The sequence below is a fragment of the Podarcis filfolensis genome (genome assembly GCF_964270895.1).
Source record: "Podarcis filfolensis genome assembly, chromosome: 13".
NCBI classification, from domain to species: Eukaryota; Metazoa; Chordata; class Lepidosauria; order Squamata; family Lacertidae; genus Podarcis; species Podarcis filfolensis.
In genome coordinates this window covers 43,091,849-43,115,321 of record NC_139615.1, presented here as the reverse complement: position 1 = coordinate 43,115,321, position 23,473 = coordinate 43,091,849, and the positions used below count along the sequence as shown (strand labels likewise).

The 23,473-nt window shown below is 44.8% G+C and overlaps 1 protein-coding gene across 3 annotated transcripts in view; it reads left to right on the top strand.

The window, feature by feature from the left end:
* Window positions 1-12,944, top strand: part of TANC2 (tetratricopeptide repeat, ankyrin repeat and coiled-coil containing 2) — a gene marked incomplete at its 3' end in the record, with an annotated part of 193,523 nt that extends 180,579 nt beyond the window's left edge. For 2 of the 3 annotated variants that reach the window (XM_083582312.1, XM_083582313.1), the window contains exons 25-27: window positions 1,296-1,442; window positions 3,015-3,115; window positions 4,692-12,944. In XM_083582312.1, coding sequence (XP_083438438.1) covers window positions 1,296-1,442; window positions 3,015-3,115; window positions 4,692-6,636 — 2,193 coding nt within the window. Of the gene's footprint in view, window positions 1-1,295; window positions 1,443-3,014; window positions 3,120-4,691 lie in introns of those variants that run through there. The other variant, XM_083582314.1, reaches the window with a different exon arrangement.
* Window positions 12,945-23,473: the final 10,529 nt, after the last annotated feature.

Genomic DNA, 23,473 nt, shown 5'->3' with positions numbered 1-23,473 from the left:
GCTGTTTCCAATTGGCTGCAGGAATGTCCTGCAGCCAATCGGAAGCCACGCTGGACGTTCGGCTTCCAAAAATTGTTCGAAAACCGGAACACTCATTTCCAGGTTTCGGTCGCTCAGGAGCCAATTTGTTCAGGAGCCAAGGCTTTCGGCTTCCAAGGTATGGCTGTAGTTGGTTTCCTCTCTTGCTATTTTCTGCTGGTTGTTAACCACTATATCTTGGCAGGGTTTTGCTGCACCTGACAGATAAACCAAACAAACCTACAAAATTAACTGATTCTCACGTGTTTTTGATTGATAAGTGTATATTGTTGTTATTATAAAGTTGTAATTTGTAGATATTGTAAGCTGTGTCTCCTTTTGCAACAGCAAGGGGTGGGATATAAATGGTTTCATAAAGTGAATGAACAAATAGATGAATAAAAGGAGATGTATTGGAGGCAATAGGCCTGAGATACAGAAACTAGAGGCAATGGGGGAAAGACAGGTAATTTAAAAGTATGTGCCTCTTACGATATTATGGAGGTCCCTTGGCACTGACCCCTCCATTTCCAGGACTGGATGTGGTATTGTGGGCAAGAGGCTCTCTCCTGCCAAATCCATCCTTGAAATCCTTCTGCTTCTATAGTGGGGAGGCCATTAATAGTTCAATATTTCCTTCAGCTGGGAAATCAGCCATGTGTGAGGGTTGGAAACAGCCACTTTTTTCTAAGCCTTATGTCAAAGTAGTACAGGAAGAGGTTCTGTTTGGCAGGAACCTTTGGGCAGTTTCTATTACTGTCAGGCACATGTTGTTAGTCGATCACTTGTGTTCTCGTTGGTCCCCTGTCCATGGTGAGATGGACAAGTAATTGACCAGGTCACTTCAGACTAGTACCAATGTGTGCAATACTTTTGGACATACTTCCAGTGAACACGATGTACCCAATCATTCTTTGAGCTAACCTTTACCCAGTGTATTTAGTATTTACAGTCAATCCAGTGGCATCTTAAGAAAACCCACCTAACCATTCTCTAGGGTCTGAGCTTTTCAGCTGTGCTAAGCTTTCTCCCTCCAGTATCAGAACAAGAAACCTAGAAATTAATTTACAATCTACAGAGGAAAGCTTTTCTCTTAAAGATTTCCATGCAGCCAAATTGCATTCGGCAAGGAACGACAGCTGCCATGCTTATTTCTAGATCCCTCTGATGCAACTGTGTAGGCACATTCAGCTGTCTTCAGCGATTGTCTTATAACTGCTACAATGCGGAAATAGAAAACTGAGTGGTGCATTTTGACCTGTTTGCCGTTCTGCTAGAAAGGGAAAGTGAAGGAGGCTGCCCAGCGCTACCAGTATGCTCTGAAGAAGTTCCCCCGAGAAGGGTTTGGAGAGGACCTGAAAACCTTCCGGGAACTGAAGGTCTCACTCCTTCTCAACCTCTCCAGATGCCGGAGGAAAATGAATGTAAGTGGCCTCCTTATCAAAGCCCCTTCCTGGCAATGATCCTTTCCCAGCTCCCTTTCCTGTTCCTAAACCACTCCCTAACCAGACTCTTTCCCAGACTCCTGGAATGGCCTTGAAAACCTCCACCTTTTTGTAACCTGGTTGTCCTTCACAGAGCACTGGCGTTTTACAGTTCTGAAACAGCCAAGCCAATGGTTTGAGATTAATTTCAAGCAATTAAAAATTCATCGCTATATAAAAGCAGCTGTTATAGCTCTCTTTGATTTTTTTTCTTCTCAATGTCTGTATGTGTGCAGATTGGAGGATGCTGTCGGACTTGTAATGCTGTCATAGCCTTCTGAAGCTCATGCTTTCTCTTAGAGCAGTGACTCAGAATCAGAAACACATACCCCCACACCCTCCCATCCTCCTCCTGGAGTTGGGCAACAACTTGCGTTAGCTGCAATCTGTTCCTGTGTCTAAAAACATAGCATGGGAAGTGTTTTTACAAGTGCGTGAAAGAGAAACAATACTGTTTATGCTAGGAATCCAGTCAATGTCTCGGCAATATAGAAGCCAACATACATAATAAAGCTTTACACATTTGGATTTAAAGTCAAGGATTTGGCATGCAAACATTTTAAAGAATAGACGTGTTTTAATCATATCTGTTAAGTGTGGCCACAGAGCTAAGAAACAGAGTTAACTTACATTAGCACTTTGCAGAAATTGTTTAGGGAGTGCTTTAATAGGGAGGAGAGAAGCAAGAAACTAAAAATGTATGTATAAAACCAAACATACCCAGTGAGCATATCCAGACCATTTTGAAGGGTTTTCTTAACCTTTCCAAGGTTTGCATCTTCCTTCTTTATTGGGTACCAAAATAAAATTCAGAGTTACTGTATAAGTAGAGGCTTACTTGAATGCCCTCATTGCACGGTTGTGTTGCATAGCTTCACTGCAGCCATTCACGCCAGCCAGAGTCAGCAGCCGTGTTAAGGTGCCCTACACCGAAACATTCGGCCTAATCACAGTTTGCAGGGCGAGTAGCCAGCATTGAAACTGGCAAGGGGCAAAGCTGTGCAGCTGTGAACCCCTTCACGTGTTCCTTTAGCACACAGTTCAAGAGAACCCCCCCCCCAAAAAAATAGGTCATGAGAAGAACAGATTGATGGAAAGTTCTGTTTCCAACAGTGCCCAATGTAAAGGTCCAGGCTGCACTTTTAGATTAGCGGTGCAGGGAGAAGATCAACAATAAGTACATACACTAAAGAAGACCTGTCGAATTGACAGAATCCTATATCCAGCAGGGTTTCCAGGGCAGACAGAGTGACAGCAGACCGATTGAAGAGACACACAAGGAACGAACTGAGTCCTTATAGGCTCAGCTTGGGAGTGGATAACCTCGTAACTTCACAAAACAGGGTTGGATCTCTCGATACCAGCTATCTGTGACATGACGTCAGTGTTGGAAAATACCAAGTCCACATATAAAAATATTTCCATGTCATATTATTATTTTTTTTCCTTCCCAAATTCTCTCTGTGTGTGTATATATTCAATGACTTATCTACGCACCTATTGTGATGGCAGGATTTTGGAATGGCGGAGGAATTTGCTACTAAAGCACTGGAGCTGAAACCGAAATCTTATGAAGCTTACTATGCAAGAGCAAGGGCCAAACGCAGCAGCAGGTGAGAGGAGAGCCAGAGAGAAATGAAAGGTTCTGTTCTCCTGAGGTTTGGGTGTGACACATTCCAAAAACGCCCCCATTCCACACAAGTGAATCGACAGCAAGGGATTGCCCAAGGGGAGACTATAATTCTAACCCTCGGAAATACCAGGTTAAGAAACTCGCCCTCTTCCATTAAGCTGAGCACCTTCCACAGTTCCAAATATAGTAATTCTGTAAGTTGGACCATAGTGTCCTCAAAAGCATTCTGTCAGTGCTAGATTTATTCACATCGCTGAAGCACGCAGCAGCTGAGCAACTGGAGGGCATGTTTGGGGGTTAACTAGCGATTGCTCTGCTCTGTGCTCGAAATTAGTTGTTGCTATGAAAGCAGTGGGATCCAGTTGTATCTCATCTGTGTTCTGGTTGGTGCTTAAAGGGGCCTGGCTCATCTGCTGCAGGTGGGATCACATTTCAGAATCCTGAACTGACTGGAGAGCTTTGCCTTTCAGCCACTGCTAGCCTCTTTGTACAGCTCATGGAGTAGGGTACCTGCTGTGACTGTTTGGAGCTTTGTTTTGTTCCAGAGTTTCTTTTGTACCTACCCATTTGATCATCACGGCTGAGCTGGAGGCCCTGCAGTTCAACCTCTCAGCTCAAGGGCGACCCACTGAAGTGGCAATAACCCCTCGTCTGGGTCTCTCACTGCTATAATTAAACTTCCATTCCAGAAACAGAGCTCTATGAATCGAGCCACACTTTCCCTCTTTTACGCATTCATATTCGGCTCCCCACTGCTTGCAATAAATTGGCAACCAATTTCCTTTCTGGGACTCTCCCACATTTCTCCACTCAGGGTCCATTATACCACTTTAAAAAAAGAAAGAAAAAGCCTTCCCTTGCCATACCATGCCTTGCCTCCTAGCATCAGCAGTCAGGGGAGGTCGAAGTTTTGGGGCTTGGGGAAATTGTTGTGTTTTAAAAAACCAAACAATAAAACGAAATGCATGAAGGGCGTAGAGGATATTCTCTACCAATCGCAATCACATTCGAGTAGATGACTGTTTTGTTGAAAAGCTACCAGTGTCCCTGTAAATGACAACCCACCTCCCCCCAAACTCCCCACCCTTCTGTTCCTCAAAAGATAGCCAAAGGCATTGTGGGCTTGTGTCAGGCACTCTCTCCCTTCCTTGTTCCCTTCATTCCCAAGAGAACAATTCTCAGAGCAGAATGCATTGGCTGCAGGAAGGCCAGAGCTTGCCACTTGCCCGGAGCGTTGTAAGGGCTTAAGCTCAGACCTTAAATAGTTGGAGGGGCACAGCTAAACCTACCCTGCATACCATAAAGTTGCCTTCCTTGTTCCCTTCATTTCCAAGAGAGCAATCTTGGGAAAACTGGCTTGTGTCCTCTGCTGTGGAAATGGAAGAAACAGCCAAAGGCTGAAGAATCTGGTTCTTACAGGACTCGGAACATCCTCCCCACCATGGCTAGCAATGCTTTTCTTCGCAAGAAACTTGTTGCTTAAGTCTTCCCAAATCCGTTCCGATCCAGAGTAACTTTGGTTCTTCTTTTTTTGTCCCCTCTCTTGGGTCGAGCAGGCAGTTTTCAGCAGCGCTGGAGGACCTGAACGAGGCCATCAAGCTCTGTCCGAACAACCGTGAGATCCAGCGGCTGCTGATGAGGGTGGAGGAAGAGTGCAGACAGACGCAGGCGCAACTACAGCAAGAGCCTCTTGCGGCATCTGAACCTGAAACGCAGCACGAAGAGTTGTATGCAGTGCAGGACATCTTGGAAGAGGAGTACCTTGAGCAAGATGTAGAAGAAAACATTTCTGTTGGCTTGCAGACGGAGTCACGGCCGAGCCAAACTCTGCCCATCATGCAGAGCCCACCTTCTTCTCCTGCCCACCGAGACTCTGCCTACATCTCCAGCTCACCGCTTAGCTCACATCAGGTGTTTGACTTCAGGTCAAATAGTTCTGTGGGGTCACCAACAAGGCAAGGGTACCAGCCCACCTCCCCAGCACTCTCCCCAACGCACCAGAACTCCCATTATAGGCCTAGCCCAGCACACACATCTCCTGCTCACCAAGCCTCGTCTTACCGCTTTAGCCCACCTCCAGTAGGTAGCCAAGGGAAAGAGTATCAAAGCCCACCTCCTTCTCCCCTTCGTAGAGGCCCTCAGTACCGAGCCAGCCCTCCAGCAGATAGCATGAGTGTCTACAGGGCTCAGTCCGGCTCACCCGTACGATATCAGCAGGAACCCAGCATCAGTCAACTTCCCAGTCGGCCAAAGTCTCCACTCTCCAAAATGACACAGAGGTCCTTCCAGATGCTTCCGCTGCCTGTTGCAGTCCCCCAGCAAGGGCTCAGGTTGCAGCCTGCCAAGGCACAGATTGTCAGAAGCAACCAGCCAAGTTCGGCCGTGCACTGCAGTACGGTGATCCCGACGGGCACTTACGGCCAGGTGGCCCATTCAATGACCAGCAAATACCAGTCAGCGTCGTCGGAAGTGGCTGCTGGCCAAAACCGGCTGGTCTACCAGAGCTCCATTGGGGGGATAGTGGGGGATGGGCGGCCCATGCAGCACGTTCAAGCCAGTCTCAGTGCAGGGGCCATCTGTCAGCATGGAGGGCTGGCTAAAGAGGATCTTCCACAGAGGCCTTCCTCTGCCTATCGCGGTGGGATGAGATATAACCAGACCCCACAGATCGGGCGCAGCCAGTCAGCTTCCTATTACCCAGTCTGTCATACAAAGCTTGATCTTGAACGTTCCTCCCTTCCCACTAGCCAGCTTGGTTCACCAGATATCTCTCACTTGATACGAAGGCCCATGGCAGTAAACCCCAATGAAATCAAACCTCACCCACCCACCCCAAGGCCCCTGCTTCATTCTCAAAGTGTTGGCCTCCGATTTTCCCCTTCCAGCAATAGCATCTCATCCACTCCCAATCTGAACCCCCCCTTCCGCCCTTCTGCTTCTATTCAGCAGATGGAGATCCCCCTTAAGCCAGCCTATGACAGGTCATGCGATGAGCTTTCCCCAGTCTCTCCAACGCAGGGCGGTTACCCCAGCGAGCCTGCCCGCTCCAGGACCACGCCTTTCATGGGAATCATTGATAAAACGGCCCGGACTCAGCAGTATCCCCACCTGCACCAACAGAACAGAACCTGGGCTGTGTCTTCAGTGGATACCGTCATAAGTCCCACGTCCCCAGGAAACCTCCCCCAGCCAGAAACGTTCAGCCCGCCTTCCTCAATCAGCAGCATTGCCTTTTATAACAAAACCAACAATGCACAGAATGGCCACTTGCTGGAAGACGACTATTACAGCCCACATGGGATATTGGCCAATGGCTCCCGAGGAGACCTCCTAGAGAGAGTTAGCCAAACCTCTTCGTATCCCGATGTTAAGGTGGCCAGGACACTGCCTGTTGCACAGGCGTATCAGGACAACCTCTATAGGCAACTCTCCAGAGACTCCAGGCAAGGACAGACATCCCCTATCAAACCAAAGAGACCATTTGTGGAGTCTAATGTGTGAAACGGACGTGTCTTGGAGTAAGAGCCTTGTTTTCAGCACACTTTTCCCGGCTGAATTCCCACATTACACTGCTGTTTTTCCTTCCTCCCTTTTTAAATTTTTCATTCACCTAGCAGGCCACCAACTAGGGTTTTTTTCTGTGTGGTGATGAGGCAGTCTAAGACATGCTCCAAACCCTTTGCTGCACACAGCTGACCTCAGATAAAGCCAGCACTGTACATGTCTTCAGCTGTCAATTAGGCAATGTTAGTACACGGTGTTGGGGCTGACCTAGAAGGAATCGCTCGAGAGAGGTAACCAGCTCTTTGAAAAAACAAAATGCGAATTCCAAAATCCAGATTGGTTTGAATATCGGCTTTAAAACACTTACTAAATTATCCTCCGGAGTATGAGCCCTTGTGACTTGGAAATTGCACTCTTTCAGTCAGCACAGTGCTGTCCACATTGTTTTGTTGTGTCCAAAGAGCTTGTTGACCTGCACAGAATGGGGCTTTTATTTTGTTCGTAATATGGTGAGGAGCTATGCATAAAACCCATCCTGCTTTATCTGGTGTGATAGGCGTGAACATTAGTATTAAGGGTTCATGGTTGCGAATTTTTCAAAATCCTTTCCAGCCAATCCGTTGGTATGGACTTCCACGGGTAACATTGCTTTGAAAGGCATGTTCGGAATGATACTGTTTGGATTTCCTCTGAGGCAGTTGAACAAATATTCAGGGAGAAATCAAAGTTCTCTCCACTTCAGCCAATCAGTGGGCGGCTACCTCGGTCTGTATATCTGACTTCCTGTCCATTTTCAGTGGGCTTGTCCTCCTAATGGAACAGGAGCACCTTACCGATTCACACTCCAGGTATTGTTCCCAAATCAAGAAAGCTCATTATAAACTGTGAGGCGTCCTATCATTTGAAAGCGTGATGGGGGGGACTGAGAAAGAGAAGCAGAATTTGTACAGGCACTCCCATTGTGACGGTTAATGCCCTCCCCCTAGAAGTCAGTATTAGTACACTCCTAGCAATGCTTCCTGAGTTAGAGACCCATTGAGCCATCTCGGCATTCCTTTTCCGGCTGACACTTTTGGAGTGAAGCACTTTCTTCCACTCTTCTTCTCTGGTTGTGGGGCGCTGCGACTTGGGTCATTTAGACCAATACGATACTGATGTTTGAGGAATATGCTCCTAAGTGTTAGAAGCTGGAGCTGTTTTTCCAGGCCAAATACAGAAGGCAGAACTGGGTGGGAGAAGATCAGATGTTGACAAAAATGATGGCGAGGAGTTCTGAGGGCAATTAAAGGTCATTCCTGAGTAGCAAGAGCTTTTCAGATTCATGCCGCTGTAGGTAATCCGTGAATGTATGCAGGTGCTCAAAAGGTCATCAGAGGTACAGTGAAATGGCAGGGACACAAAGGAATGCAAAATCACACCTTGCCCTTTCTTCATTTTGGCTGGACAAAGGGTAAAGCTGGCTTCCTGTTAATTAAGCAGGGTTTTTTTCCTCCACGCTTTGATTGCACCAGCCTTGGACGGCTAGTCTTTTGTCCCAGCTGAAACGGGAGTTCCTCATTTCTGTTATCAGGATTTGCAAAACGATACAATGATTTCTGAAACATAAATCAGGTATATACATACCCTTTGCTTCCTATGATTTACTTTCAGTACTTGGCTTCTTTCTGAAGTCTGTTTGCCATCCTCAGGAGACCCTCTCTATAAATAGAAAAGTGATTAGAAAAGGCATTTCCATTAAACAGCAAGGCTTGCACCTTCAGGTGAGGTTGGCGGGTTCCATACCTGTTACTGACAATATGTTTATGCTTTAAGGTCCTGGAATTCAGAGACACAAAAGAGATTAATGTAACAGTTTCAGGAAATATTTTCATTTTCAGAACGAGTAGTCCTTGTTTGTGCGCGCAGGGGATGTTTTCAAGGGTTTGTTTTACTTTGGTTTTTACTTTGATCTTTCCTTGGGACTCTTTTTGTACATCTTTTTCCAGCTCTTAACTGTTGTGTTCCAGAACCTGCAGTAATAGAAAACACTTAGCAAAAGAGGTGTTAGCATAATTTCTTCTGCTGCTATGGGGCTTGCCAAGGTGTACTGGTGCCCAGCAAGTCCAGAAGTTGGCAGCTACATTTTTCGGGAATTTGCTTTTCCGCTGTTTCAACTTGCATGTTGAAAGGGACAGTGCTGTGTCCTCGTGTGAGTGTGTGTATGAGAGAGGGGGGAGGGAGCTTTCGTACATAACCCAAGATATAAAGGAGGTGCAACTTGAAATTTGCTTTCCTTTATTTTGGGGATGGATAAAGCTACTTCCTGCCTTCCCCACACGTTACTTTTGTTGTCCTGGGGAAGTAAAAAAGGGTTGATAACCTCCCCCCTGCACTTGCTGTATGCAGGGAATCATCCTTATGATTTTAGTGTTGTCTTAGACATTTTTTTCTGCTTTATAAAGACAGATTACTTTAAACTCTTAAAAACTGGAAGACACACCACCAAACAAGAATATGTTTGCATGTGTTTATCGGTGATTTTTCTTTCCTTAAGAGATTTGTGGCAACTACTTTGGAACTGCTTGTATCATGCAGAAGATAGAACCCATTTTACTGCAGCGGACAGTGGAAGGTCAAATTAATCGTTTCCATTGTTTGCCTTTTCGGCTACGATAAAAGATCCTCGCACCAAATGGTTTGGTATGGCTGGAGTGCACTGAGGCATTAACCTGCTGTCTTTCCCGATAAAGCAAGTAGAGAAACGCAACCAAATTTAGCTGTCTCCACCATGCGGGAGGCGGGGGAACAATGTTGCTGTCATGCCGATCCGATCACCTTTGCAGTTCCAACATACGAATCTTGATGGCATAATGCTGTAGTTCTTGAATTTGGCTGCTTTGCTCTGCTCTTCACTGCCATGGGGTTCCCAGTACCATATCTGTTTACATTTAGTGTTTAGTGAAAGAAATGGCATGCACATCCAAAACGAGGTTTTAATACTTCCACTGGGCAGGGTTCCCCCTTCTTCTCTCTCCCCCCCCCCCGGTACTGTGTTGTGATTTCACAGGATTTTTGCACTGATGGGTTTGTCACCTGCTCTCTTTGTAAATGGGGGGGGTGCACTTTACAGTTTCATTTGTCACTATGATAAATGCTGGTTATTTAAGTGTGATCAGTGTCTTCATTAGAAATACAACAGAACAGCTCTCGTCTTTCAGTGTATTAAAACAGAAGCAATGACTCAAAATATATAGCACAAGTATTAGCTGTTGTACATAAGCATCAAAAGGTGAAGTACTTTTTTCAATATAAAGAGAAACATTTGCTGTGACTTATCGAACTGATCTCCTAGCAATTCTCTTTAGGAGCACCTGAGGCTTAATTGTGACTGCTTTTAGTTAGCAGGTAACACACATCTCAGCTGAAATAGGAGCCGTTTTTTGTCTTAGAAGTTGGCAGGAGGCAGTTCCTTCTGTTTTTGCTCTTGGCTTAGACCTCGGTTGCTCATTGTGTCCTCTCCTGAAATACAATGTGATAGAGCACAAAGTAATTTCTTTCGCTGTCCTTTCTGCAATTCAAATGCCTTTCCAAGTGAGGCTTTTTCTACTCAGGAAAGTGTGATAGAATGGCTTAACACTCACCCACCAACCCTGAAGGCTCCCAGATGCTTTTTCTTTTTTTTAAGGGCCATGTAAAAATAACTGCACCTGTCTCCCTCTCTAAGCTGGAGTTTTAGAACTCTCTTTACCCGCACAAACACACCAAATAGTCCAGTGGCATTTCTGCTTTGAATGTATGCCTGCGTATGCCATCACTTCATGTCATTCTAACACTGCAGAAAGCTTCTAGGCTGAGTGGAGGGCTTATTCTAGAGCTAGAATCTAGATGCAGGTTTATGGTGCATGTGTTATGGCTCTCGAAGCAGTACCAGCTGCTTCTCTCTGAGGACCAAGGTAGACCTGTCCTTAATTGCGTGAATGCAGTGAAGAAGCACGTTTTTGTTTGTTATGTTAGTAGCTGCCATATCTGAGCAGCCTCAGATCCATAGGGACCAGGAGGGGGAGTTCCACTTTGGTCCCAGCAACAAAGCTGCCAATGGAGTCTTTCTTTGAAATGTAAAGAGCACTTTCTGGACTTTGGCACACTTAGAGACTTCTCTCCACCCTCTGCCACGGTCTCGAGGTTTCGCAGGCTTCACCATGGCTGCTATTTACATACCAAAAAAATCTGTGTGCTGTACTTTAATTGCATTCAAGCAATTAACTTGACCCTGGTTTGAGTCTGCCTCCTGGGGTCTCGCCACTTGGGTGCCTACAAACTGATGCTGGCACCTGGAAATTTGAAACAGGGTGAAATTCAACACTAGGCCTACTCAGAATAGGCTCACTGAAATTAAAGAACATGACTCCATTAGGTCTTTTCATTTCAGAGGGTCTACTCTTGAGTAAAAGTTGGCTGAATTCCACCCAACTCGTCTGAGCTGGCTCTTTAAAATAGGATGGGAGTCTGAATACATTGCAAGGTCTGCTTTGCTCCAGGGAAAGAGAGCTATCAGCTTGGATCATGGCTCTACTGCTAGCTGTAAGAAATGTACTTAGAGGTAAAGAGTTTATTTGAGAGTGGCTGAAAATGTGCCTGCTGTTGCAGTTTCGAAGAGGCAGAGGCTGTCCACATATGCAGAACATTTGGGAAAGTGAACATTTCCTTTCAGATACTAAGCCTGAAGGCTGTTTTTCTTTTATTACATAGCATTAGACTGCGGAGAAAGGGGGGAGGGCGAAGCCTGCACATATTTTGAAAGCCCAAGTCACTGGCCTGGCCTTTTGCAGCAGTTAACAAAATTGCTACTGTTCCAGATCCACACAGAAAGTCATCTAGTAAAAACCAAAGTGCCAGCTTCTCCACGCCTTACATAAAGCAACGAGCATCACTGCGTGCCTAGAAATTATTCTCCTTCTCTGCTTAAGGTGGCCCCTTGCAAACTCTTGGGTGGCAGGCGACATCTCTCCCCATTTCCCTCTTCTTAAATACGCTGGGAGTCCCAGGGCCTTCATCTACCGGAATTCAGCTTATAAAAAGGGCTTAGAAGGGGACGAGAAATAATGTACCTCCTTTGACATGTTAGATGCCTTCACTAAATGTATGGTTGCTGTGGAAAGCGAAGGAAGAACTTGGGGCACAAGCACAAAGGGGTGGAAAACCTGATCTGCTCTCCCTACCCCCCCCCCCGCAATTACTTGAACTCAATTGCTGGATGATTTTTCTCCCCTAACAAAAACATATTAAGGGCTGAAATTACATAGCAGGCTATTACGTTTGCAGTTCTTGATTATAATCCACCTGCTATACCAGACTAGGCCCCTCCTGGCAAATAAAACCCTGTTTTATTCTTGACAATTCTTTGGGATCTTCTCCACAGAAAGGCAGACACCGCTGGCTTGGGGCTGCTTCTGATTCTGAGGCTACTGGGAAAACGGAACGAGGTTTTTGCACTTTTACGCTTGCTTAGAAAGGGAAAGAGAGAGATGATGCTTTTTCTTCTGGCTGCCGTCACACTGAGGCCGTGAGCAAGGTGGGGCAGTTCAACTCTGTTCTGCCTGGACATGCACCAGACCCTGAGTCCATTTCCTAGGAGTACCCACTGTTATTTACCGATACTGACATTTCCACAGAGTGCAAGGCACTGATCTGTATAGGTCCAGGGTTTGGGGTATTTTTGGAGGGGATGAATGTTTTGCACCAGTTCAAACGTGTTTTCCATTCCGATGGTGTTCTTTCATTTTGCATTTTCTTCCCTATGAGCATTGCAGCATTTTGCCTGCCTTGTCTGCCTCTGTACAGTAACACAGCACTCCTTTGTATTAAAGAAAAAAAAAACCTTTAAGGTTTGCCATCCTTCAAGACACTTGCTGGGAAGACACTGAGTTCTTTTTTCCTTTTAGCTTTTCTATAATTCTGATGTAAAGGATTTTCTCTGTACAGTATAATAATATTCAATTGCATGTTCTGTTCTCTTACTGATATATTGAATCACCAACACAGTTGTGATCTTTTGCAGCAGGGCAGCCGCACAAACCCCTGCGCTCAGCTAAGACTCTTGGCCACTCCTGTATAAAAGGAAAGAAATGTGTTTCTTTCCCTTCACTGTACTTGCTTGAGCAGAGTTTTATTGTCTGTACATGTGAGCTGTCAGATAGACGTGGAAAAAGTTCAAAAAGAATGCATTCTCCCCTGCCCCTCCCTAATGTATACAGATTGTAACCTGTACAATGAACTGTATGTATGAAAAAAAATGTACTTATTTATAAATGGTTAACACTTGGAAATATTGGGTTGACTACTGTGTTCAGCACTTCTGCTTCAAATATCTAGCTGGTGGAATGGAGGGGATGGGGACACATGGTTTCCAGGCGTAGCTCCTCAGCTAATTTGCCAGTTTTAGTTTACACCTTGACTTATGAGTTGATAACACACCATGTATCTTGGCTCCTTGCAAACTACAGTGGTACCTTGGGTTACAGACACTTCAGGTTACAGATGCTTCAGGTTACAGACTCCGCTAACCCAGAAATAGTACCTTGGGTTAAGAACTTTGCTTCAAGATGAGAACAGAAATCGTGCTCCGGCGGTGCAGTGGCAGCAGCAGGAGGCCCCATTAGCTAAAGTGGTGCTTCAGGTTAAGAACAGTTTCAGATTAAGAACGGACCTCCGGAACGAATTAACCCAAGGTACCACTGTACACTTCTTGGCTTCATCAGCTCCCATTTCAAATACTTATGCCATTGGCATATTTGTGCTCAAGGGAGCAGTTGGCAATACATGATTTGTTTTCTGATTGTGAGTTTTTATGTGGCCAGGGGGACTGGGGTAGTAGTGCTTCAGTTTCCATTGGTAAAAGATGGCACAGTTTGTTTAAGGTAGTCTTACAGACACCTCTGGTTATTGGCTCTCCGTGTTGGAGTCGTAGAGTTGGAAGAGACCCTGAGGATCATCTAGTCAATACACACACACACACACAGACCCGCAATGCAGGAATATGCAGCTGTCCTGTATGGGGATCAAAATTGCAACCTTGGCATTATCTGCACCACACTCTTAACAAACTGAGCTATCCAATATCTAGATAAGAATCTCACACACATACAAATGAAAACCATTTTACCTTTGTGTTTGGGAGGCTGCTAAAGAAAGGAACCTTGACAGAAAAGCTTCAAAGTAGAGATGTACTGTAATTAAATGAGGGGTTGCATCTTGATGGATATGATTTTAGACCTCGCTGTGGAAGTTTAGTCACTGCATTTCTGCTAACACATCATCTTCCCAGGATCTGAGATAATCTCTAGTCCTGGTCTTCAGTAGAATCTGGATTTGTGTAGCACTGATTAGCTAGCCCTTGCGTAAGTCACAAACCTACATGCATACCACTGTTGGGACAGAGCTGTGTGAAATAACTGCACTGAAACTTTTAGTACTGTAAAAACCTGAATGGATGAATATGCAAATACTGAAAGAATACAAGAGCAAGTGTAAGGCACAGGTGGGGTAATTTAATGAACCACAAGAAGCAATCACATGTTCAAATTGGAGGTTGTATGTGTGTCTTTACAGGAGCAAAGCCAAAGTGAAGCTGAGATTATCCCACAGCAAAATGAACCTCACATCTGTTCCTGCTTACAGGTATGGCCATACAGAGGATGACTTCTATGTCCACAACACATTTCAGACAGGATTATAGTAATCATAGTTGCCATAGGGTGGAGATTGTAGAGAGGTTTGTCTCTGGAGGTGCACTACAGACACACAGTCCAATGCACCCACTCTTCAAACCTGATCGGAACCCATGCTCTAGCTCAGGCATAGGCAAACTCGGCCCTCCAGATGTTTTGGGACTACAACTCCCTTCATCCCTGACCACTGGTCCTGTTGGCAAGGGATGATGGGAGTTGTAATCCCAAAAACATCTGGAGGGCTGACTTTGCCTGCGCCTGCTTTAGCTGCATTGCAGTATATAGTTAACATGCCAGACTATGTTCTTAAGCATTTTTGATATGCTTGGCGACTTGTGAAATTCAGACTGTAAGTACTATGCAGCCTAGTTTTTTGTATGTTTGGAAGCAAAACCCATTTAGTTCAGTGAAGCATTCTTCTAAGTAAACATTAGGAGTGCTTTCCTTATGTAATCCCAACCACTGCCTACATCTTGCTGCAAATACTGACTGAAATCAAACTCGTCCACCAAACACAAAATATATGGCCGATACAAAAACAAGTTGGCCTGTGCTGAGACAACATTTAGGTTAATGCTTTGGTTACAGGGACTGGATTGTTTTTATTTTCATTCTATTACACAATCTTCCAATGGAGAATTTGTGGTGCTTGCAAAGAAAGGTAGCATCTTAATCAATTTCAGTGAGTTTCCAGAAAAATGAATATATATGTGTGTGATGCAGATACTTAGCATTTTCAAGCTCCTTTCAAATACCTAGAGCTATAACAAAATAATCCTCAAAATGGCCCTGCAAAAGTTGGTTAATAGTATCCCCTTATTACAACTGATGTATTGAAACTCAAGTCAGTAACCTGCAAAGCAAAGACCTCCATTACATAAGAGACTGAAATGAAACTTAAATGTCCTATCTAACATTGGCTTTTCAAATCCTATAAATGGGTATCTTTTCTCTGCCCCCAAAGCAAATGAAGATTTATTGATTTATAGCAATTTGAACCACTGGAAGACTAAATGAGGAATTCCACCACCACCAAAAGCACCCAGAATAGTTCATTTTCTGCATGCAATTGCCAATATCAGAGGAAAGGCCTCCATCAAAAATCCTTGAAAGATAATGGATTGTCAGATTCTGGATTTCTATAAAAACTCGGTGAAATAAGATAGGTTAGATTTTTAAGTCAAATCTCTACCGATTGAGGAAGAGGAGACAATTGCAAAAGCAACACTGTTGACTCGGTCTTCCCACATGCTGTGTTTGGTCATTGAAAAGAAATGGAAAAACTTATCAAGTCTTACTTAAAGGCCCTTATTATTGGGGGTGTCAGAAGGTAACTTGCTGCCTTCCCAAAATCCAACAACTTTTGGATCCCATCCAAGCTGGGATCAAGCCCAGAAATCTCTTGTCCATCAGCCATTGATTATTTTTTGCCCATTGCGGCAAAAGCCTGAGTGTGAAGAAAAGCAACTTCCGGGGGTGGGTGGGAATGGGGGCTCAATTGTCACCATGGCTTTTAGCCACAGGTAGCAGGGCACAATCACCATTTGCACTAGGTATTCGACAACACCCTCCTGTACAGTTTTGGAATGGGAGGGCTGCTCACAATGCTGTATTTTGAGGGGCCAGTGCACATATCTGTACAAAAACAAGATGTACTGTGGTTGTGCAATGGTGAAATAAGGATTGCTTACCTGTGTGCATGCTGCAACACAAAGCATACTGACATCAGCACCTGTTGGTCCTGGGTCAAGATGTAGCTCTCAGCTGTTCCAAAGGCAACCTACCAGGAGGGGAACCAAGATATTGACAAGGATGCTCTTGACAGAAAGAACTGTAGGTTCCCTTTAAAAAGTGTTTGCAAAGGGAGCGTGTTAAAATTCGCATGGGTTCTGCAAATGTTGACATGGCAAATATTTTCTATTATACTTTTTGTCATGGCCACAGACCCACCCCACCCCCTCGCTCCTTCCCCTAAAATATACTGGATCTGGAGCATAATAGCTGTACAAAATAGTGGCTAGCATTTAAAAAAAACAACCTGGGAAATATGAGAGAAGCTGTGCATCAAGTCACTGCTGATACTGAGTCTCACCCTTGGGGAAACTCAGATTACCCCGCATGGAGAACTTTGGTGAAATTGTCGCCACCCCGAATTTCTCTGCCAACAAATAGGATGGAGAATTGTAAGAGGTACACAACTCTGCTGGGCAAGGCAGAGAAAGAGCTGCAATATGGAGAAGGAATGGGATAAAAAACACTGGTTCTTTTTATGTGTGCCCAAATTCGCCTCTTCATTCTTATGCTACGAAGATTCCTTTCCCAAGTCTGATAATCTTTAGAGAAACTGTTTAGCAGCTTTGTAACTTGTGTTGCAGTAACCTGTGCTCCTCTTGCATCAATAGCTCTCATGTCTGCGTTTGTAGAAACCAGGGGTGTTTCAGCAAGGGCTGAGGTGGTTTTGCAGCAGAGATAGGCAAGCTCCCTGCAGACTGAATTGAAATTAGCTTCCTGGGGGCAAAAGCTCATCTGTACTGAGAGAGTCCTCTGCCTGCTTTGTAATGCTTTGTGTGTGGCCGTTAATTGGTACTGGGCACATATACCATATTGTAATCCCCCACCCCCACCCGATTTTCTGAATTTAGCTAGAAGTGAAATAAAAATGACTGTCCTACATGGTACTTAATACTGTGCAATATTATCCTGCAGTGCCCACCCCGTGGCAGGATCCTGGCTTCCTCTTTGAAGCCAGAGCAATTTGCTCGTCATTCCCCCCCCCCAATGATGAGCACAATTTTGTAATTTCATAACTTCGTAATTGCACTCATAAAAATTAATGAGAGTTTGCTCTGGTTGAGATGAAAGCCCCTCTCCCTGAAGTGGGGCATAAGATGCAGAGAGGAAGCCTATAATTAAAGGAGCCCGTAGCCTTGAATGGCTTCCGTTGAGCGTTTCCAGTCCACACTGGGCAGGCTAGTGCTGCAATAATGTTTCATGGCCAAAAATGCTGCCCAGAATTGGTTCAAGAAAAAGGCAACAGCAGCTCAACAAGGGTGGCAACAAGAAAAATCTTTGTTCAATTCCAGACTAAACAGCTAGTTTGGCCTCAGCTGCCTTGCACTCACCCCAACAGCATCATCCATGGCAGGCAGCTGATTGGAAAATTTGCCCCAAATCTTCAAACACACAAACAGTATGTTTCCAAGCACAGTTCAAAGTGTTGGTGCTGAACTTGAAAGCCCTAAATGGCTTTGGCTCTGTATACCTGAAGGAGCATCTCCACCCCCAGTGTTCATCCCAAATACTGAGGTCCAGCTCCGAGGGCCTTCTGGCGGTTCCCTCCCTGCGAGAAGTGAGGTTACAGGGAGCCAAGCAAAGGGCCTTCTTGGTAGTGACACCCTATGAAACATCAGATGTCAAGGAGATGAGTAACTATATAACACTTAGAAGACATCTGAAGGCAGCCCTGTATAGGGAAGCCATTTAAGGTTTCATGTTTTATTATGTTTTTATATATGTTGGAAGCTGCCCAGAGTGGCTGGGGCAACCCAGTTATTATAAATTATTATTATTATTATTATTATTATTATTATTATTATTATTATTATGAACAAAAGAGGGCATTAAATTTAGATGGGAGATAATAGTTCCTTGAAAACATTTTATGTTATTAAGTGAATTGGCCTAAACAGAGAAAGTTGTCAGCAAACAGCAAGTTGCTTGGTCCGGTCAGGTGGTCTCGGCATGCATAGAGCAATCAGCAAGAATTTTTTTAATGGTTAAAATTAATGATTTTCTGCACATATGGACTCTGCATGTGCAGGATCTCATTCAACATTCTCAGCCAGAGTAAAACAAATGAAATGGGGTTTGGTTCATAAGGCAGCTGAGCATTTTGAGCTTGACAAATACATAGAATGAACAAGGTACATCTATATTGTATTAAATCAGTCTGAGTTTAATTAAATGGCTAAAGGCTATACTAAGTGACCTTTACTATGTAAAAGCATAAGTCCCCTATTGGATTGGACTAAAGGCCCATTTAAGCCAATATTCTGCTCCCACTGTAGCCAACAAGATGCTTCTGAGAAGCCAATAAGCAGGAAATCAACACAATATTGTATTTATTTAATTTGTTAGTTGTTTTAACTTGCCCAGGGCAACCCAGAGCAACTTACAACCAACCAACCAACCAACCAACCAACAAACAACCCCACACAAATGCAGTAAAACCAAGGTGGGGGGGAGAGATAAATTAAACACACCCAACCCACTTCTAAAAGGTCACATATAGTTAAAGGCCAAAGGCCTGGTTATGTAGGAATGTTTTTGCCTGGCCCCTAAAGATATACAGTGGTACCTTGGGTTACAGACGCTTCAGGTTACGCGTTTTCAGGTTGCGGACCATGGGAAACCCGGAAGTACCGGAAGGGGTTACTTCCGGGTTTTGCCGCTTGCGCATGCGCAGAAGCGCAAAATTGCGCTTCATGAATGCGCAGAAGTGCCAAATCGCGTCTTGCACGTGCGCAGATGCGGTGCTGCAGGTTATGAACGCTGCGGGTTGCGGACGTGCCTCCGTCAAGGATTACGTCCGCAACCCGAGGTTCCACAGTATAAGGAAGATGCAAGGCAAGCGTCCCTGGGGAGAGCTGTCCACAAATGGAATAGTCCTTTCCCAGCAACCAGACAGGAGGTATAATACAACCGCTATGGCTAGTAGCTATTGATAACTTTATCCTCCATGAATTTGTCTAATCCCTTCACTTTAACAACCTATTGCTTGCTTCTACTGACACGGAATTTTGGATTTACCCAAAGTCAGAAAGAGACATGAATGTAATTAGATGTAGATAAACACTGAAAAACATGAAAATAATGTTTTATTAAGCAGCACAACACCCAGATCCCATGCCTCCCCATAACTCATTTTACTTGTAACCCTTTCTTTAAGAAATCATGATGACTCCCAACCTCAGGGAGGTTCATTAAACTTTCTTGAGGTAGCAGCCCTGTCCTAAGCATTACTGAGGAAGAACTAGATCAGGCATAGGCAAACTCGGCCCTCCAGATGTTTTGGGACTACAACTCCCATCATCCCTAGCTAACAGGACCAGTGGTCAGGGATGATGGGAACTGTCTCAAAACATCTGGAGGGCTGAGTTTGCCTATGCCTGAGCTAGATGTAGAGCCTCAATAGCCAGTAATTCACTCCCCCAGCCCTGCATCCTCACACCTCTCCCCCCTCCATCAAGAGCTGTAGAGCAATCCCAAAAGTTATTGCTAGAAGTGTGTGGGGGGGGTTGACCCCAAAGTCCAGCGCAGAAATGGAGAGACCAGAAATTTTACTTGTGTGTGAGCTTGCTGCAACTTTTCTGCTCTGAATGGGGCTGAGTCTTTACTGCTGCACTTTTATATTGGACTACTGCAACGCGCTCTACATGGGGCTACCTTTGAAGGTGACCTGGAAACTGCAATTAATCCAGAATGCGGCAGCTAGACTGATGTCTGGGAGCAGCCGCCGGGACCACATAACACCGGTTCTGAGAGATCTGCATTGGCTCCCAGTACGTTTCCGAGCACAATTCAAAGCCCTAAACGACCTGAAGGAGCGTCTCCACCCCCATCGTTCAGCCCGGACACCAAGGTCCAGCTTCGAGGGCCTTCTGGCAATTCTCTCATTGTGAGAAGTAAGGTTACAGGGAACCAGGCAGAGGGCCTTCTCGGTAGTGGCGCCTGCCCTGTGGAACACCCTCCCAGCAGATGTCAAGGCAATAAACAACTATTTTACTTTTAAAAGACAACTGAAGGCAGCCCTCTTTAGGGAGGTTTTTAATGTCTGATGCTCTATTGTTTTTAATATTCAGTTGGAAGCCGCCCAGAGTGGCTGAGGAAACCCAGCCAGATGGGTGGGGTATAAATAATAAATTATTATTATTATTATTATTATTATTACATTATGTATTGAAAACTGCATGGCTGGGGAGACTTCTGTGACACTTAAGGTGCTCCCAAAAGAAACAGTGTGGCTTGGTTCACTTTTCTGACAATTGTGTATGGCAGACGCTGTCTCCCTGGTTCACTCGCCATTCCCTGGACAGTCACTTGAGGCAGAGTGCTCAGTCATAGATGATGCGTTGACTACAAGAGCCACAAATCAAGTTCACCACATCAAGAAAGAAAGAAAGAACCCCTACCTCCCAAACGCAGATCTTGGTGAATCACATAAACCTGATGTATGTCGTACACACTCTGCAAGATTGCTTTTAAAAAAATCATTTGGGTGAGGGAGTCTCATGGAACACGGTTTACAGCTCAAGTGCTCTTGGTTCACCGAAAAATGACAAGCAACGTTTTGTGTGAGAGACACACCTACTTCAGAATCCACGAGGAAAAACTGGTCGTGCCTGGAGGTAAACCAAAGTCCTTTCTTCCACCCATTTTTCTTATTTGTTTATGTCATTTGACCACTAGGTGTCAGGGAAGGCTCACAAAATTGGATTAAAGTTCCTCAGATTTGGTGGCATTTGAAGGAGGTTTAAAACTTTGCAGTTGGGGGAGGCCTAGATTCACCCAAAAAAATGCAAGATATGCGGGTGGTTTGTGTGTGAGGAGGATTATTAGAAGCCAGACGGTTGGGATTAGATAAGCCAAACATATCAGACATGTTCTTTATGCATCAAAACGCAAAGCTCCTATGAAAAACCACTAAAATACAATGATAAACATGGATTCCAGGCACACAAAATCTGCTTGCAGCTATCGCCTCTCAGGTCAACTACCTCAACTCTTAGATCAGCTATGCAGCCAATGTTCATATACCCTTAAATAGCAACATTTCAAATTAAAATTGCCATACACATTTCAGTCAAACTATCCTTTTCAACTAGTAGATTACATCTGTTTTAAATAGTCGCAATTGTAGACACAATTAAAGGAGATCCATTTCACACTAGGAATACCTATATAAAAAGACGTGTCTCTTTCAAGAGATGCCTTAACAACTTACCTACGCAGTTTAGGGCATCAGCACTTACAGCCAGGTGACTTAAAAATAAATAAATACTGATGAGTTAAAATACATGGTCATTAGTATTTTGTGTAATTTATTTAAAATGTTTATAACTCGTCTTTCTGCCTACCAGGAGGCCTCCGAAGAGGCTGGCACTGTGAAAATTAACACACAATAAACATATGGTCCTTTTTAAAAGGCCTGTGATAACTGTTGAAGGCTTGGGGAGTGAGGGACTGTGAAGGAAAACCTTCACTCCCCAGCCTCCAGATTTTATTGGACTCCCAACTCCCATCAGTGCAGCCAGTGGTGAGGGATGATGGAGTCGTTGTGCAGCAACATCTGGACTAGGGGGTCCCCCACCCCTGCCTTAGATGTTGCCTCTGAGGCTGTTGCACAGACTAAATGTATAAATTTAGTTAGCTTGTTCGCTCCCTGTCTTGGGTTGCTATGAACTGTGCTCCGTGCAATTCAGTTCCTATCTGCAATACAGTGGACGCTTGGGTTGTGAACGTGATCCGTGTGGGAGGCACGTCCGCAACCCGCAGCGCCGCGTCTGTGCATGCGATTCGGTGCTTCTTCGCATGCACAAAGAGCGATTTAGCCTTCTGCGCATGTGCAAGCGCCAAAACCCGGAAGTAACACGTTCCGGTACTTCTGGGTTCAGCACAGTGCGCAACCTGAAAACGTGCAAACTGAAGCGTCTATAAACCGAGGTATGACTGTATACGTATTTATGTTATTAAAATATTTCCATCCCACTTTTCCATTCAAAAACCCACAAGGCAGCTAACAAAATTCTTTAAAATACATAATGCCAGTGTTTAAATGAAGAGGCAGCACCCTACCCCTTTCCCATTGCTACCAAAGGCTTTTGACTTGGCTGTACCCTTTTCTTACTACAATTCTGCAGGGTAAAATCTGCCAGCTTCTAAGCTGACGACAGAAGAACTTGCCATTCTTAAGAGATTCTGCACTCCCTCCTCTACTGAAAGGACGCTGCACTAGGCTTGGTGCACTGCTTGCTTGCTGCAGTCTTTGTTATGTTCTGCTGTCAAAATCCACTTGACTCATGAGAGGAAATGCAAGAGCCTGGGAAGCAAGAATTATCAAAGAGAAAGCCAAGCCATCACTTGGCAGATGCTGCGAGTTACATGGTTCTTCCAGGTTGGGCTTGCTTGTGTGGATTTAGGCTTGACAGACCAAGGCCATGCAAGCTGCTGCTTCTCTTTCAAGCCCGCAAATCAACAGCATGGAAATGCTTGCTGCTTAAAATCAGACCCAGCTCCCAGTTTCACACATTCTTCAAGCGGAGCAAGGCACAGAGAGCCCTGACAGTTGTTATCTCGGATGACAGCAATTTTGGCACAAGAAACCTTTCAAGCAGAAAAAAAAGCATTAGGAAGCAATAGTTTGGCGTTCAGGTCTGAAATAGCCATTTTGATCCTTTGCTGCAAACACTACAGCAATCCTTTTCATTTTTTTTAAAAAAAGTGTAGACATAAACATGCTGATTCAGTAGGAGGCATATTATGGGGCTGGCTGGCTGGGTAGTCTCAGGCCTTGCTCTGCGTATCCTTAGCCAGCACTGTTGTTGTTTAGTCGTTTAGTGGTGTCCGACTATTCGTGACCCCCTGGACCAGAGCACGCCAGGCACTCCTGTCTTCCACTGCCTCCCGCAGTTTGGTCAAACTCATGTTGGTAGCTTCGAGAACACTGTTCAACCATCTCGTCCTCTGCCATCCCCTTCTCCTTGTGCCCTCCATCTTTCCTAACACCAGGGTCTTTTCCTGGGAGTCTTCTCTTCTCATGAGGTGGCCAAAGTATTCGAGCCTCCGCTTCAGGATTTGTCCTTCCAGTGAGCACTCAGGGCTGATTTCCTTCAGAATGGATAGGTTTGATCTTCTTGCAGTCCATGGGACTCTCAAGAGTCTCCTCCAGCACCATAATTCAAAAGCATCAATTCTTCGGCGATCAGCCTTCTTTATGGTCCAGCTCTCACTTCCATACATCACTACTGGGAAAACCATAGCTTTCACTATACGGACCTTTGTTGGCAAGGTGATGTCTCTGCTTTTTAAGATCTTGTCTAGGTTTGTCATTGCTTTTCTCCCAAGAAGCA